This window comes from Corythoichthys intestinalis, chromosome 15 (genome assembly GCF_030265065.1).
Source record: "Corythoichthys intestinalis isolate RoL2023-P3 chromosome 15, ASM3026506v1, whole genome shotgun sequence".
Lineage (NCBI taxonomy): Eukaryota > Metazoa > Chordata > Actinopteri > Syngnathiformes > Syngnathidae > Corythoichthys > Corythoichthys intestinalis.
The window spans coordinates 5,147,519-5,164,654 of record NC_080409.1 but is presented as its reverse complement, the minus strand read 5'-3'; the positions used below and the strand labels follow the sequence as shown (position 1 = coordinate 5,164,654).

The window sequence follows — 17,136 nt, the reverse complement described above, 5'->3', positions numbered from 1 at the left end:
TTGGCGTCGTCTTTGTTGGTACTCGCAGATACCAATACCATCATTTCGGGCTGGATCGGCGCCCCCTGCCGATACTAGTATCGGTATCGGTGCATCTTTAATTTTAACGAGATATTATCGCGTACCTACTTTGTTTCGATCAAAAAACTCCGTGTACTAGTCTCACTTAGTGTCAAGAAACAGCTGTGAATGCCCACAGCCGGACTTTTTGGGGATTTTATGGGTGAAACACGGTAATATAACAAGGGTCGCAATGCAGAAATTGCAGACATCGAGGAGTGATCGAGATTTTCTTTTCAAATATTTACCCTTTTAAACGTTTTTTTTTTTTTTCTTTGTTTGGATCGATTATTTATCATCTAAAATATCGGGGGAAATGCCACAGTAACAAAAAAAAATACAATTAAGCGATAGGTATCAGTTAGATAGCCATGATATATTTACATACACAATTTCTTTCATTGTGATGTAATTTGTTTAAAAAGAATATCCGAGTTAATAATTTTATAAATGAATGATTCTAAGCTAAAAATGATAAACATTTCGAATAATAAATATAATTACTTACCTTCGTTTTATGGCTGGGATGAAACAAAAGTGGTTGTGCGGTGTCTGTAAACATGGCTCTCCAGGGTTAAAACGGACAAATTAAAAATAGTTTGGGGGCTTAATGCGCCATGAAACTGCTATGGCAGCATATAGTCATATTGTTCTATCAAACACAACAGTTCTTTTGGTTTAAAATACAGCAGTTTATTTTAAAGAGGTGTGCTAGAGCAGAAATTGCTTTTTCAGCCTTGTCTGTGTTTTCCACAATATATAGATTTTTAATTGAAAAAAAAAAATCAGTGATAGACCGAGGGTGCAAAGTTTGAAGCGCGAAGTAGCGAGGAATAATTTTTTATAGAAAATTTGAGATTTGATTGATTCTGAATGAATTTAATGTGTTTTTACTCTTCTTCTCAGATCTTGCTGTGGATTTCGCATCATCTGTAATCCCACGTAGCCACATTCTGAATGCTCCATTTAGTCCTGGAGTGCAGAGGCAGTTTTCTCGCTACTTCAATGAATTTGAAGAACTCCAACTGTTGGGGAAAGGGGCCTTTGGTGCTGTAATTAAGGTACAGTGTTCTCTTTCCGTTGTTGTAAAGTAGACCTGAACGAGATATTAGGGGTGTGCCATCTTAGGCACTTCACGATTTGATTCAATTACGATTCAGGGTGCTACGATTCGATTACTGAACGATGATCACGGTTATCGATGCATCGTACATTACTAATTAATAAAGTAGCCAAACAAATTTATGTCCATTATGTATTTAAGATATCCTAATGATTCAACAGGAACGATGGAAACATGCCCATACAACAAAAACCTGCTATTAAACAGCTTTTTTTTTTCTTTTCTTTTTTAAACAAGAATTTGCAAAAACATTAACCATTTTGAAGGCAGTACTTATTTCTCTACATGCCTATACAACACACAGCTGACCTTGAGATAATCTTTTTCACAAGAAGGTGCAAAAACATTAGCTGTTTCAAAGTACCGTATTTTTCGGACTATAAGTCGCGGTTTTTTTCATATTTTGGCTGGGGGTGCGACTTATACTCAGGAGCGACTTATGTGTGGAATTATTAACACATTATGATATAATTTCACATGTTATTTTGGTGTTTTGCAGTGACACTGATGGTTTTGTAAAGTTGTTAGCATGTTCTTATGCTATAGTTATCTGAATAACTCTTTATAGCTATGGCCACGTTCGCGTTCTGCCTTTGGCAGTGTATGTTCAATTGTATTATTGACTTTTTTATCTTGAAATGGATGCATTTAGTTTGTGGCGCTTTCACGCCCACGTGAGGGCGCACTCGCACTTGTTTACGTGACACGCCAGAAGAAGACGGACAGCTACGTAGCTCTGAGTGAGTGAGCGCCACTGTGGGCGAGTTAGCTAGAGAGAATAGACGGATGCGAACCTACTTTCATTGTTTATGCTTTTAAATCATCTCTACAGAGGCAACGCCTGCGTGTATCATCTTTTCTGTTGTTGTTGTGTGTTTTCCACCCGCGATCGGACACTTAGAGCCAGTTGTGTGGTTGTTTGAACGATGTGCTAATGATAGCGAACGCATGCTAACCTGTTACTTATTACTAATAGTACCTAATTATCATTTATTTGCGTTGATGCGAACCTGTTTTCTATCGAGGACCGAATTGATTCAGCAAATTATACGGACGTCCAGCATTGTCTTTTGGGAGTTCGCTGTATAGCCAGGACAGGCCGTAGCGTAGGACAGTATATTCACATTTCGTTGTTCATGCACTGTACACTGTACATTTATTTAGCATGTTGTTCTCTATTGTATTTTTATATTAAATTGCCTTTCAAGATGACATGTCTGTTCTATGTGTTGGATTTTATCAAGTAAATTTCCCCCATAAATTCGACTTATACTCCGGTGCGACTTGTATATGTTTTTTTTCTCTTCGTTGGGCATTTTATGGCTGGATCGCAGTGTTTCCCACCAATGAACGAGACTGTGGCGGCCCGCCACAGTCTCGTTTGGGCCCGCCACAGTCTCGTTTGACCCCCCCCCCCCCCCCCCCCCCCAACGCCGGGGGAAAAAAAAACAAAAACTAATCAGATGCGTCAGTCAGCCGATTACACAGCTGTAGCCCACTCCACTCTACCACCCGCGCGAGCGAAAGCAGCATTTTAGAGTAGTATTTTATTTATTTATTTATTTAAGAGACGCAAGGGGAACGAGTAGGAAGAATGGGAGAACGAGCGAGATAGCGAGAGATAGCGGTCGCATGTCTTAGCAGCCCGCTGTTATTTTGTTATTGTTTTTCTTTATTATTGTTACCACAATCAAGTGGGTAAGCAAATACAGACTTCTCTCCTTCTTCCCCATATCCGGGGCATTACAATAGTTTGGATCGGACTTTTCGGCGAAAGTGAGCGGTGGACGGCCGTCTTGGACGGACAGCAAACTTTGATTGAACTTGCGCGGAGAGGCGGGGCCCAAAATAAAGCCTTGCTCTATTTTCAGAGCGTTGGTCACAGTAAAGTATTTATTAGTTCAAGCAGAGTAAAATGATACATATTCACGGTACAAGAACGTCGTTTCCGTGTCCATCGATTGGTAAGAAAAGGCTGTTTGTACGAGTGACGTGTGGGCGCTCCCGTCGGGGGGACATTTCGCGTGGAGTGGCTATTTTTCGGCACAACACCGACGCGCCAACTTCAGACAGGAGTTGGATAAATGCGCCCCCCCCCCCCCCCCCCCCCCAATTTCGCGAGCTCTGGGACACTCGAAAAATGACTCTCATACCTCTCCTTGCTAAGTTAATGGTACCTCGATGTGCGTTTGTGTGGAAATTTAGTTCACGAACAACGGGGAAAAAACTATTCACCTTCTCACCGAATCAAGAAAAACTCTTTACACGGCCATTAGAATTCCCCCAGTCCTGTAAATGGGTCAGTTGACAGAAGGACTGTTATTGTTGTGGTAATGTAGTACTTATGAGGGTCAAATAAAAAGGAAAAAGGAGGGCTACGACGGCGGTCTGAAACCCGCGGCTCTTGGGCCGCATGCGGCTCTTTAGTGCTGCTTCGGAGCATTTTTTTTTTTTTTTTTTTAATGGAAAAAGATGGGGGAGGGAAATATATTTTTTGTTTTAATAGGATTTCTAGGAGGACAAACATGATACAAACATTCTTTCAATTCATTAATATTGTAATGAAGTTAAACTTGTGGTGTCATCGTACAACAGAGTAGTCACGTGGTGCGCTATAGGATCCACTGCAGGGAAAATAAACATTTAATCATGAAGGCTAATTATGTATTTCTAGCCAACTTAGTCATTTTTATAGTAGGCTAATATAGCTAGTATTGATAATTATAAGGCTTGTACAAGGCTTTTAATTTTTTGCTGCTCCAGACATACTGTATCAGTTTTTTTTTTTTTTGGGGGGGGGGGGGTCAAATATGGCTCTTTCAACAGTTTGGGTTGCCAACCCTGAGTCACTACGAGATGTAAGTTGTACTATTGCTACGAGAAAAAAAGTCGCATTATTACATAGGGTACGGTAGCTGTAATCAGCAACGCATTTTACATACATGTACCGTAGCTGAGAGCTATAACATTAGCCTAGCTAATGAAATATTTCAAATATATCTTTGTTATGGTTCTTCTTGGGGGGAAAAAAATAATGGAGAAAAAAAAAAAAAATCGCCGTGGCACGACATGGTGTGGCTGTCCGACTCCGATGCAGCCCACCACCACAGTTTCAAAAAATCCTATGGTCAGAGACCCTCCCACCACAGTCTCCTAAAATCCTGTGGGAAACACTGGGATCGACTTATACTCAGGAGCGACTTGTAGTCCGAAAAATACGGTACTTATTTCTCTCAACAATACAATACATTTTACACTGGTGGAATGAATTCCTCATTTTCCGGAAACAAACAAACTGTCTTTAGAAATAAGACTTCTTTTAACCAATATACTTTGTTTTCACAAATTTCTGTACTATTTCACTTGTTTGTAGCGTTACCGCTGTACTTTATCCTGGTTTTAAACGTGCTGTACTTTATCCTGGTTTTAAACGTGCATCTGGAGTAACTTATGTACACCACCAAACAACGCACAGCTTGACATGGAAATACATGTTAGCAAAGTCGCTAATTAGCATAGCGCTCGGCGCTAACTAGTAACATCTCAAAACAACAACAATAAAGACTAAACAATACAAGAGGGTTCGTATACTCACCTCTGATAAACTTAGCAAAACACTGGGGATTTTTTTCCAATTAACACGACTGGAACTTACTGCTGCACAACTCAAAGACGAGGAGCAACGAACTATTTCTCTTCCCCTCTCGCTCTAAAAAATAACTTGCGCACAGAAGCGCGACCGGAAGGTCTGTGCCTGTCTCATACACAAATTTATTTTCCACTCTTGAAAAGGTGTAAATCTTTCGCTCAGTAACCGGCAGCATCCATCATAACATTGTGCGTGTGTCCGTTAAAGGCGTGTCTTGAATTTCGTGTCATAAAGTTATTGGGGAAAATCATCGTTTTTGAACATTTATGAATCGTAATCGAATCGTCACATGTCGAATCGCGATGCATCTAATAATCAATTTTTTGGCACTCCCTTACGAGATAACGTTTGAACGTCGCCATCGTGGATGTGTGATGTTTATATATTTTTTTTGAACACGCAAAGTTTTTTCTGCCTGATGTTTGTACAGCGCCACAGCCACTCACTCTCCGTCCTGCTAAGCAGTGCGACCAAACTGTTTTCCTTGGTCACCAGTGCAGCTGGCGTTTGGTACTTAAAGTTAACAATGATTGACAGTAGGGTCGCAGTTATTGATTATTTTAGTAGTCGATTAATCGATGAACAAGTTAGTTCGAATAATCGAGTAATCGGATAAGGAAGATAAAAAAAATTAAAGTACCTGAGCTGAGCCTCAAACGGTAGAAATAAATGAATAAATGAGGGTATGTGTACAACAAAGGAACAAATGGCTAACTAACTTAGCAAAAGTATGCTAGCTTAAATGCTATAAAATGCTAACTTTTTTTTTTTGGCTAAATATAACTATAAACTAAATTACGAATGCATTAAAAAACATTACCTCAAACAACTTAGCTTATGTTGTTCTTCACAGGGAGCAGCTGGATTCAGACATGTGAAAGGAGGCAGACTAGAGGGCGGTGTATCCACCCAAATCATTAAAACAAAATGCAAACACTTTCAAAACTACCATTTCAACGCCACTTTAATTAAACGAATACTCGAAGCAGCAAAATTAAATTCAAAACTTTTTTTCAAATCGACTGCTCGAGTTAATCGATTAATCTTTGCAGCACTAATTGACAGGTTTGTATCGTTGATCTGGCAGAGACAGCTTGGTAGCTATACGATTAAGCCTGTCGCAATATGCAATAATTCCATTTATCGCGCGATAAATAAAAATGAAGGCGGCAATTTTTCCGCTGCGATTTATCGCCTCGCGTGCACGTGTGTGCGTGCATGCGCGGCAGACGTGCTGTTAAAAGTTCGGATTCCTCGTTATCAAATGCGCAAAATGCATCTTCGTTTCAGGTCCGGCAAAAACTAGCGCCGGAGCCAATAGTTCCCATTATATCCTATTGTTCAACGTATACCGGCCGTGTCAGTGCTCAGGAGTGACTGTGGACCATCTATGGCGCGCCGGTGTTGTTGATGTGTGGGCGCTCCCGTCAGGAGTGACATTTCACGCGGGGCGGCTATTTTTCGGCACAACGCCGGATATTTACAACGAAGTCCACCAAAACATTGTTACTTGGCTGCTACGAACAACCTCGCTTTGACAACGAACAGCTGAATGAAATTAAGAGCGCTGTGCTACAAACTAGTCCTGTTTATGAAAGTCGATTGTCATATGCTGGTGTTGTGTAGTAATGAGCAGACGTGACTTCAGCGGCGCTTGCTAACTTTTTTAATGCGCGCACACACTAGATATCATGAAATGGCAAACTAGATGTGCTACGTCCCATGCCATTGGCTACGTGAGCCCAGAGTGATTATGGGACACGTAGTCCATATACTACATCGATGAATTCTAAACGGTCATGACTGAATGGAAGTTAAGAAGGCCAAGTCAATCCATACCAGTGACTATAGATAATGTTGCAAATATTGTTAATTCAGTATGTGACACAGATGGATTGGGACCACAAATAGGATGTCTTGCTCATGTAGTAAACCTAGCTGCTAAGAGAGCTGTAGCAATCAACAGTGTGCCCTGCCTCACTTTACAAACAGTAAAGATTGTTCTCAGCACTTGTATGCAAAATTTTTTCAGATCAATAAGAAGTAAGCACATAAATATTATGCACCGAAATGCATGTTTATATGATGGCAATTTTAATTTTTGCTCGTTAGCAAAAACAAAAAAAACCAAAACAAACGAAACAAAAATATATATATATATTTTTACAGCGCATTAAATGTATTGAATCAGATCGAAAATCGTATCACCCGTATCAAAAATCTTACCGAACCATGACTTAACTGTATCGTTGCATCCCTATGGAACACCATTGCAGAAGCTATGACGGGAAAAGTTGAAAAGTTTTCCATCAATCCATCCATCCATTATCTTCCGCTTAGTCCGGGGTCGGGTCGCGGGGGCAGCAGCTTTAACAGGGAAGCCCAGACTTCCCTCTCCCCAGCCACTTCAGCCAGCTCCTCCGGCGGGATTCCAAAGTCTCTCCAGCGTGTCCTGGGTCGACCCCGGGGCCTCCCGCCGGTGGGACATGCCCGGAACACCTCTCCAGGGAGGCGTCCAGGAGGCATCCGAACCAGATGCCCGAGCCACCTCAACTGGCTCCTCTCAACGCGGAGGAGTAGCGGGTCGACACCAAGCCCCTCCCGGATAACCGGGCTTCTCACCCTATCTGTAAGGGAGAGCCCTGACACCCTGCGGAGGAAACTCATTTCGGCCGCTTGTATCCGGGATCTTGTTCTTTCGGTCACGACCCACAGCTCGTGACCATAGGTGAGGGTAGGAACGTAGATCGACCGGTAAATCGAGAGCTTCGCCTTTTGGCTCAGCTCCTTCTTCACCACAACGGACCGGTGCAGAGTCCGCATCACTGCAGACGCTGCACCGATCCGCCTGTCAATCTCCCACTCCCTCCTACCCTCACTCGTGAACAAGACCCCAAGATACTTGAACTCCTCCACTTGGGGCAGGATCTCATCCCCGACCCGGAGAGGGCATGCCACCCTTTTCCGGCTGAGAACCATGGTCTCGGATTTGGAGGTGCTGATCTTCATCCCAACCGCTTCACACTCGGCTGCGAACCGCCCCACTGAGAGTTGGAGGTCGCGGCTTGATGAAGCCAACAGCACCACATCATCTGCAAAAAGCAGAGACGCAATGCTGAGGCCACCAAACCGGACACCCTCAACGCTTCGGCTGCGCCTAGAAATTCTGTCCATAAAAATTATGAACAGAATCGGTGACAAAGGGCAGCCTTGGCGGAGTCCAATCCTCAGTGGGAACGAATTCGACTTACTGCCGGCAATGCGGACCAGACTCTGGCACCGGTCGTACAGGGACCGAACAGCCCTTACCAAGGGGCTCGGTACCCCGTACTCCCGGAGCACCCTCCACAGGACTCCCCTAGGCACACGGTCGAACGCCTTCTCCAAATCCACAAAACACATGTAGACTGGTTGGGTGAACTCCCATGCACCCTCGAGGACCCTGATGAGGGTGTACAGCTGTTCCACGGCCGGGACGAAAACCACACTGCTCCTCCTGAATCCGAGATTCGACTTCCCGACGGACCCACCTCTCCAGCACACTTGAATAGACTTTACCGGGGAGGCTGAGGAGTGTGATCCCTCTATAATTGGAACACACCCTCCGGTCCCCCTTTTTAAAAAGGGGGCCCGGGGAAGTTGAAAAGTTTTCATTTGCCTAAATCCTTAAGTTATTAAGAGCATTTTTTTTTTTTTTTTTTAAACACATTTTATTTACTCTGTGTTTCTGTGCTGTATCAATATTGTTTTTTACTTAAGAGGCATGGTCTATTGTTTTTAGTTGTGATTTCTTAAAAAGTATTTTTGAATTTAAGAGTAAATATTTATCGCGTTTAAATGGGTGTACTTGATCTATAAATATATTCTGTATTCGCACTGTGTTATTGTAAATTGGTTAAAAAAAAATGGGGGGGCGCAGTAATATCGCATATCGCAATAATTTATCAGAATAATTATCGCACACTAAAATTTGTTATCGCGACAGGCCTATGTACGATCAAATGCACAAATGTGTTAATCGTTTAGCTTGTTACACATTAGAGGTAGCCCAGTCTGTGGCTGCTCCTTAATTGTGTGAGAGGCTGTTCTCAGCAGCATGAGTGAATTTGAGTGTACTCACTCAGTGAAGCATTTAATAAAGTCAAGCATTTTTCTACATTATTCTTGTTTAAAAATAATTCACATTGCGAACTCTGCACGGTGGCACAGTGGTTAGCATGTCCACCTCTGTCATTGTGGGTTCAATCCTGGTCCGGCCTTCTGTGGAGTTTGCATTTTCTTCCCGTGCCTGTGTGGCTTTTCTACAGGTTGCTGCCACATCTCAAAAAACTGTGCATGGCATGGCATGCTTATCGGACACTACAAATTGTCCGTAGATGTGTGTGCGTGAAGGGTTGTGTGTGACTCTATGTGCCCTGCGACTGGTGAAAATTATTCTAGTTTTAATATTTTTATACATACACTGGTAAAAAAAAAAAAAAAAAAAAGGGAACGCTAACGTAACACATTGTAGATATAACTGAATTAAATGTTTTTATTAAATACTTTGTTCGTTCCATAGATGAATGTGCTGACAACAAAATCACAAAAAAAAAATATCAATGAAAATTAAATATATCAACCCATGGAGGTCTGGATTTGGAGCTATACTCCAAATGAAAGTGGAAAACACACTACAGGCTGATTCAACTTTCATGTAAACAAGTCAAAACGAGGCACAGTAGTGCGTGTGGCCTCCAAGTGCCTGGATGACCTCCCTACAACGCCTGGGCATGCTGCTAATGAGAGGTGTCCGAGGGAATCTCCTCCTAGATCTGCACCAGGGCATCACTGAGCTCCTGGACAGTCTGAGGAACAACCTTGCTCTGCCAGATGGACATAAACACAATGTCCCAGAAGTGTTCTATTGGATTTAGGTCAGGCGAATGTGCAGGCCAGTGAATGTTATCAATTCCTTCTCCCTTCAGCAACTGTTGCATACTACAACCACATGAAGTTGGGCATTGTCGTGGACCAGGACAGGAACCCAGGTCCCACTGCACAATCATAGCTTATGACAATGAGTCCAATGATTTCATCCCGATACCTAATAGCAGTCAGGGTGCCATCATCTAACCTGTAGAGGTCTGTGTGTCCTTCCAGGGATATGCCTCCCCTGACCATCACTGACCCACCACCACACAGATCATGCTGAATGATGTTGCAGGCAGCATAACGTTCTCCATGGGATCACCGGACCTTTGCACGTCTGTTGCATGTGCTCAGGTTGAACCTGCTTTCATCGGTGAAGAACACAGAGCCAGTGGCATAGTTGCAAATTCTGGGGGTCTATGGCAAATGCCTCTTAAGCTCTACGGTGATTGGCAGTGAGCACAGTGCTCTCTCCAGGATTTCGGGCCCCCCGACCATCCTCATGGAGCCCACTTCTGATTGTTTGGTCAAACATTCACACCAGTGGTCTGCTGGAGGTCATTTTGTAGAGTTCTGGCAGTGTTTATCCTATTCCTCCTTGAACAAAGGAGTGGATACCAATCCTTCTGCGGGTTTAAGGATCTTCTACGGCCCTGTCCAGCTCTCCTGGAGTAACTACGTGTCTCCTGGAATCTCCTACAGGACGAGAGGTTGGTCCTCAGACTGTCCAGGAACTCAGTGATGTGCTGCTCCAGATCTGGGTGGAAATCCCTCAGGAGAACATCCGCCACCTCATCAGGAGCATGCCGAGGCTTTGCAGGGAGGTCATACAAGCATGTAGAGGCCAAACACACTACTAAGCTTCATCCTGACTTGTTTAAAGGACATTACATCAAGTTGGAATTTGAGTATGAATCCAAATCCGGACCTCTATGGGTTGATACATTTCATTTTCATGGATAATTTTTGTCTGGCGTTGTTGTCATTACGTTCAACTAAGGAACGAACAAAGTATTTAATAAAAAAAATTCTTTCATTCAGCTCTACAACGTGTTATGTTGGTGTTCCCTTTATTTTTTCGAGCAGTATATTTCCAATCGTTTAGTGACGTTTACTTCGGTTTTACAGGATTTTTTCATATCTATAATGCCACCGGCTTATTTATGATTCATCTAACCTCTTACATTTAGGTTCAGAACAATCTTGATGGTTGTTATTATGCTGTGAAGCGCATCCAGGTCAACCCTGCCAGCAAGCAATTTCGGCGTATAAAAGGCGAAGTGACGTTGTTGTCGCGTCTCAACCATGAGAACATTGTGCGCTACTACAACGCGTGGATCGAGAGGAGCGAAGTCCCGCCCAAAGGGGCGCTCAGCAGTAGCGATAGCTCAGAACCTACGAGCACTGCTGACAAGTTGGCTCCTGTCCGGAAACCCCCACCCAGGCTCAACGAGCTGGGCCTTCTTGACAATGCGGAGGACATTGCGCCACCTCCAGCCTTGTCGAGCTCAGTGGAATGGTCCACGTCCATCGAGAGGTCTTCTAGTGCTAAATGTGGTCGGCATCAGTCAAGTGATGATGAGGATGACGATGATGAGGATGACGACGTCTTCGGTGCCTCTTTTCTGTGAGTTCATTTTGAAGTCTGACGGCACACTCCTCATACATTCCTGATATTGTGTTTTGCCATTTAGGCCATCAGACGACTCCATCAGTGACGTCATCTTTGACAATGGCAATGAAAGCACAGACGAAATGTCGCAGGTTTGCTTGTTTTTTGCCATCGCTAGTTTTGTTTGTTGTCGTCAAGTCTAGACAACAAATGGGTGGTGTGTCCTTGCAGGGTGAACTAAGCAAAAGGCCGTTGAGCGAAACGACTGAAAGTGCAGACTCTGATCGACCCTTTGTCATTGTGCATTACTTGTATATACAAGTAAGCATCCATGCAATACACCACGAATACCACTAGATATCCCTCCACCTCTTGTAGACAATGTAATTCTAAACTTGTGCAGATGGAATACTGTGAAAAAAGCACTTTGCGAGACACAATCGACCAAGGTTTGCATCAGGACCAGAATCGGCTCTGGAGGCTCTTCAGGGAAATCCTAGATGGTCTTTCCTATATACATGAACAGGTTTAAATTTTAAATTGTCAACAGCATACAGTATACATTTGAACTATCTGTCATTTTTTTTGTTGATCACATTTATCCTCATTTCTAAGGGAATGATTCACAGAGACCTGAAGCCTGTCAACATCTTTCTTGACTCCCAAGATCATGTGAAAATTGGTGACTTCGGCCTAGCAACGGACCATCCGGCCACTGTGGTAATTGTTCATCTGTACACATCTTTTTAAATGTTTTTTTCTTTAAATGTATTTACTTTTGCAGCTACAGTATATTTGTTTGGTATACAGCAGTACTTCTCAAATAGTGGGGCGCGCCCTCCCAGAGGGATGCTGGGGAGGGGTCGCATGTGACATCGCAGAACATACTTTTTTGCCGTTCTAAATTAACGTGCACTTGCCCATCCACTCGGTGGGTGGCAGTGGCGCTCCTATTTAAAGAAGGTGTGCAGTATTTTTGCTTTAAACAAGAGCACACAGCAAAGAGCAGGATATATGAAGTAGAGCTGAAACGAATACTCGAGCAACTCGAGTAACTCGAGTTTAAAAACTGATCCGAGTAATTTTATTCACCTCGAGTAATCGTTTATTTTGACAGCTCTAAGCATCACGTTTTGCTCGGACTACTTTTAATGCGGGACAACGCGCTGATGTCACGTGCGTAGAGGAAGAAGCAAAAAAAAAAAACTTACTGCAGCCGACAACCGCTACAAACGACGCCGACGTTGCTAAATACTAGCCCGCTCATGCTACGTTAGTTGCAGGTGGCGTCCAGTGAGTCTCATAGAGATCACATGTATGTTGAACTAGATGCGCAATGACAGACTAGGCCGCGTCTGGGCAGCGTTAGCAAACAGCCGCCATCTTAAAGCAGTAGAGCGCTAAGCGCTAATAAAGAGCGCTAAACGCTAATATACTGTATAAGATTAACGTTACTGTCACTACTAGCTCACCTTACGTTAGCACTGCGGAGGGCTAGGTTTCAATTAATTAAGACCGCTTTCGATGCGTGGCTAACGTGTCTTACATACAGGCTATAACATAACATAGCGTTGTGGAGTGATGAGGGTGTCAAATAAAAACTCAATAATGCTAACTATCAATTTTAGCTCAGTAATCATTGCTGGATAAAACACCAAGTAGCACTAGTCCCTGATGTGCTCCAATACAGCCTGTATCATACATTTATTTTGAACAGTGCAAAAACTCAAAATCCTATCAGGACTTACAGTTTAGACTAACTTAAAACTTAACTAGAACTTAAAAATGGCTTGACACAAATAGAAATTTAATTGAAAAACGTGGGAAAAAATCCTAACTTTTAAGTGATGTGTGTTATCAAGCGTAAAGGCATTTTTAGGTGTGTTTATATATATATATATATATATATATATATATATATATATATATATATATATATATATATATATATATATATATATATATATATAAATTTTTAAAAATAAGATCTAAAGGTTTTTTTGAGTGAAAACAGTGAATTAGTCATTTTTTAAAATTCTAGTTACATCTGAGATGCAATTGTTGGCTGTTTTCAACAATATACATAAAAAATAAAGACATTGATTGACTGAAAATGATCAAATGTCTTGTTTTCTCATGTATATCTATAATTGCTCTTCACCTAAAAATATATTTGTTTTATCCGATTACTCGATTAATCGATAGAATTTTCAGTCGATTACTCGATTACTAAAATATTCGATAGCTGCAGCCCTAATATGAAGTCTCCCGAAAGCTAAGACGAAGAAATATGACAAAGAGTACCTTAGGCCTGAACGATATTGGAACAAACTATCATTGGGATTTTTGGAGGGGTTTTTGGTTGACTGACCATGTTTTTGTATTTCTGAGTTTGCACCTTGTCTGTCTCATTTATCCTTGTATTCTTAATTTTAGTCTTTATTTTATATTCTTGAAAAATTGATTATATTCTTCATTATAAAGTATTATCTTAGTTTCTGTATTTTTTATTGTTGCATTTTAGATTTAAGGTGCTTCAATTTACTTTAACTGTATTTATTTATCATTCATTTATTCAAGAACTGAAAGTGTAAAAAATTGCAAAACCTCGAGGTATGATTGTATTCCTTTAATACTGTTTAATCCAGGCTAAGGGGGTTTATCTGTCAATGATGAAGATTGCTCTATATAAAAGGGATACAGGAAGCCATGACTCTGCACATTTCCTGCTTTTATGAAGCAAACCAAAAGGTTACATGTTCAAAAAAAAATAATAATAATCGTACATCCTACGATAGAACTAATACGGACATCGCGATGGCGATATTTAGAAATATATTGTGCAGGCTTAACTGTGAGACAGTTTTTTCCCCCTTTAACAAAAAAACACAACACGGCAAGTTGGGCGATGGCTAAAAATCCGAGCAGTTCATGAACACGACAAAAACAATACCTTGCTCATCTGCACTCGAGTGCGACCTTCTTCCTACTTCTTCCTACGGCAACGCCGCCCGACAAAAAAAAAAAAAAAAAAAAAAATGCAACATTGGATAACTTCTTGCAGCACACCTGACGATCTCTCACGGCACACGGGTTGAAAAACAATGGATTATGCTATGTAGACTTAAACTCCAAAATATTTTTTACCGGTGAAATTTAACTGGGGCACGTGCCCCAGTGAAATATGTCTGCCGACGCCCATAGTTTCACCATTGAGATCCAGCACAAAAGTTGAAGCAAATTAATGAAATTGTTTTTTGTTGTGGCAATTTGACATGACACAGGGCGCAGGGCCGATCCATAGGGGGCCTATTGTCAAAAATTTCAAGTTCAAATATTTTCAAAACCAAAGCTGCTACTGACCTAAAACCAAAACAGGCACCTACCTTAGCCATATATGGGTCTCCATGAGCAGCGGCATTAAAAAATTCCAAGTCGTTCCCTTATAAAATCCAGATAAATAATTTTTTTAATATGTGTATAGCAAAACTTAAAATGGCTATAAAATTCTCAGATTTTACACTAGATACACAAAAATCACCAAATGCAGAGATAATTACCTATATTTTCAGGATCAATAGCAATATTTCACATATCATTAACGTTTTTGCCCAAAATAGCAACTTAAATTTTTTTCAACAGCTAATAAATCACTCAATTTTCACATCAGAAACCTAATACTTGAGGAAAACATGCAGAATCAATTATAAATAATTTATAAATTATTAATGAATTCTATATGCAATCACAACTTATTACAGAAAAAAATAGCCCTTTATTGTCATTATACAGTGTATAGTTACTTATATAGTTGTAGTGAATGAGGCTAGCGGCCGCCTGAAGTAAACAGAGCTTTTCTGGTGAAGATTCTTGTGAATAAATGTTTAAATCCCCGAATTCCTCATAGATATGGACGTAAAACAGTCTTGATTCTTGTTTAAACGCAAAGAAACCGTGCAGTCAGCGTTTATTTTACGTAAATATGTCAAAGTACAATGCTACTCTGTTAGCGAATGAGTCTAGTGGCCGCCTGACGTAAACAGAGCTTTTCTGGCGAAAATTCTTGTGAATAAATGCTTAAATCCCCAAATTCTTCATAGATATGGATGTAAAACAGTCTCGATTCTTGGCTAAAAGCACATAAACCGTGCAGTTAGCATTATTTTACGTACAGTAGGGCAATACGTATTTAGTCAACCACTAATTGTGCAAGTTCTCGCTTGAAAATATTAGAGAGGCCTGTAATTGTCAGCATGGGTAAACCTCAACCATTAGAGACAGAATCTGGGAAAAAAAAAACAGAAAATCACATTGTTTGATTTTTAAAGAATTTATTTGCTAATCATGGTGGAAAATAAGTATTTGGTCAATACCAAAAGTTCATCTCGATACTTTGTTATGTACCCTTTGTTGTCAATAACGGAGGCCAAACGTTTTCTGTAACTCTTCACAAGCTTTTCACACACTGTTGCTGGTATTTTGGCCCATTCCTCCTTGCAGATCTCCTCTAGAGCAGTGATGTTTTGGGGCTATCGTTGGGCAACACGGACTTCCAACTCCCTCCACAGATTTTCTATGGGGTTGTGATCTGGAGACTCGCTAGGCCACTCCAGGACCTTGAAATGCTTCTTACGAAGCCACTCCTTTGTTGCCCTGGCTGTGTGTTTGGATCATTGTAATGCTGAAAGAGCCAGCCGCGTCTCATCTTCAATGTCCTTGCTGATGGAAGGAGATTTTCCCTCAAAATCTCTCGATACATGGCCCCATTCATTCTTTCCTTTAAACAGATCAGTCGTCCTGGTCCCTTTGCAGAAAAACAGCCCCAAAGCATGATGTTTCCACCTCCATGCTTCACAGTGGGTATGGTGTTTTTCGGATGCAATTCAGTATTCTTTCTCCTCAAAACACGAGAACCTGTGTTTCTACCAAAAAGTTCTATTTTTGTTTCATCTGACCATAATACATTCTCCCAGTCCTCTTCTGGATTATCCAAATGCTCTCTAGCGAATCGCAGACAGGCCTGGACGTGTACTTTCTTCAGCAGGGGGACACATCTGGCAGTGCAGGATTTGAGTACCTGGCGGCGCATTGTGTTACTGATAGTAGCCTTTGTTACTCTGGTCCCAGCTCTCTGTAGGTCATTCACTAGGTCCCCCCGTGTGGTTCTGGGATTTTTGCTCACCGTTTTTGTTATCATTTTGACGCCACGGGGTGAGATCTTGCATGAAGCCCCAGATCGAGGGAGATTATCAGTGGTCTTGTATAGGGATGGGAATCGAAATCAGATTCCAATTTCGAACCGGTTCCTAGTGTTTCGAGGCCTCGACATCACAATGAAAAAGCCTTAACGATCCGTTTAACGTTTCCTAAAGCTGCATATTGCGTTGTGACGTGTCTTGTTGTCCAGACGCGTAAAACTAGCATGGCGCCAAGAACCACTCGTTCCAAAGTTTGGCTACACTTCACTAGGAAAGGGGGGAAAATGAAAGGTTACAATGGTTTAGCACGAGCATTGCAGCCGTAAACATAACAATGACAGCACGTTGGTTCAAACGCTCCAAAGTGTGTCTTCACTTCACGAGAAAAAATTACAACAAAGTGACTTGCAGTCATTGCAAGGTGGAGATAACTGCATCGGGAGGGAATACGACTGCAATGTCCTCACCGAGACGCTAAGGCTCAGTCCTGGCTATACAGCTAGCTAAACTCCCAAATGACGATACAGAAGACGTTGGTATAATTTGCTGACTTTATTCAACCATCACTTGAAGAGTGAAACTA

At 41.7% G+C, this 17,136-nt stretch overlaps 1 protein-coding gene across 1 annotated transcript in view; it reads left to right on the top strand.

Annotated features, from left to right (window-relative positions):
• The window catches only part of eif2ak4 (eukaryotic translation initiation factor 2 alpha kinase 4), a 119,692-nt gene that overhangs the window by 32,212 nt on the left and 70,344 nt on the right, over positions 1-17,136 (top strand). The window contains exons 11-16 of the mRNA XM_057858810.1: positions 967-1,121; positions 10,934-11,370; positions 11,438-11,507; positions 11,587-11,676; positions 11,759-11,881; positions 11,971-12,075. Coding sequence (XP_057714793.1) covers positions 967-1,121; positions 10,934-11,370; positions 11,438-11,507; positions 11,587-11,676; positions 11,759-11,881; positions 11,971-12,075 — 980 coding nt within the window. The remainder of the gene's footprint in view (positions 1-966; positions 1,122-10,933; positions 11,371-11,437; positions 11,508-11,586; positions 11,677-11,758; positions 11,882-11,970; positions 12,076-17,136) is intronic.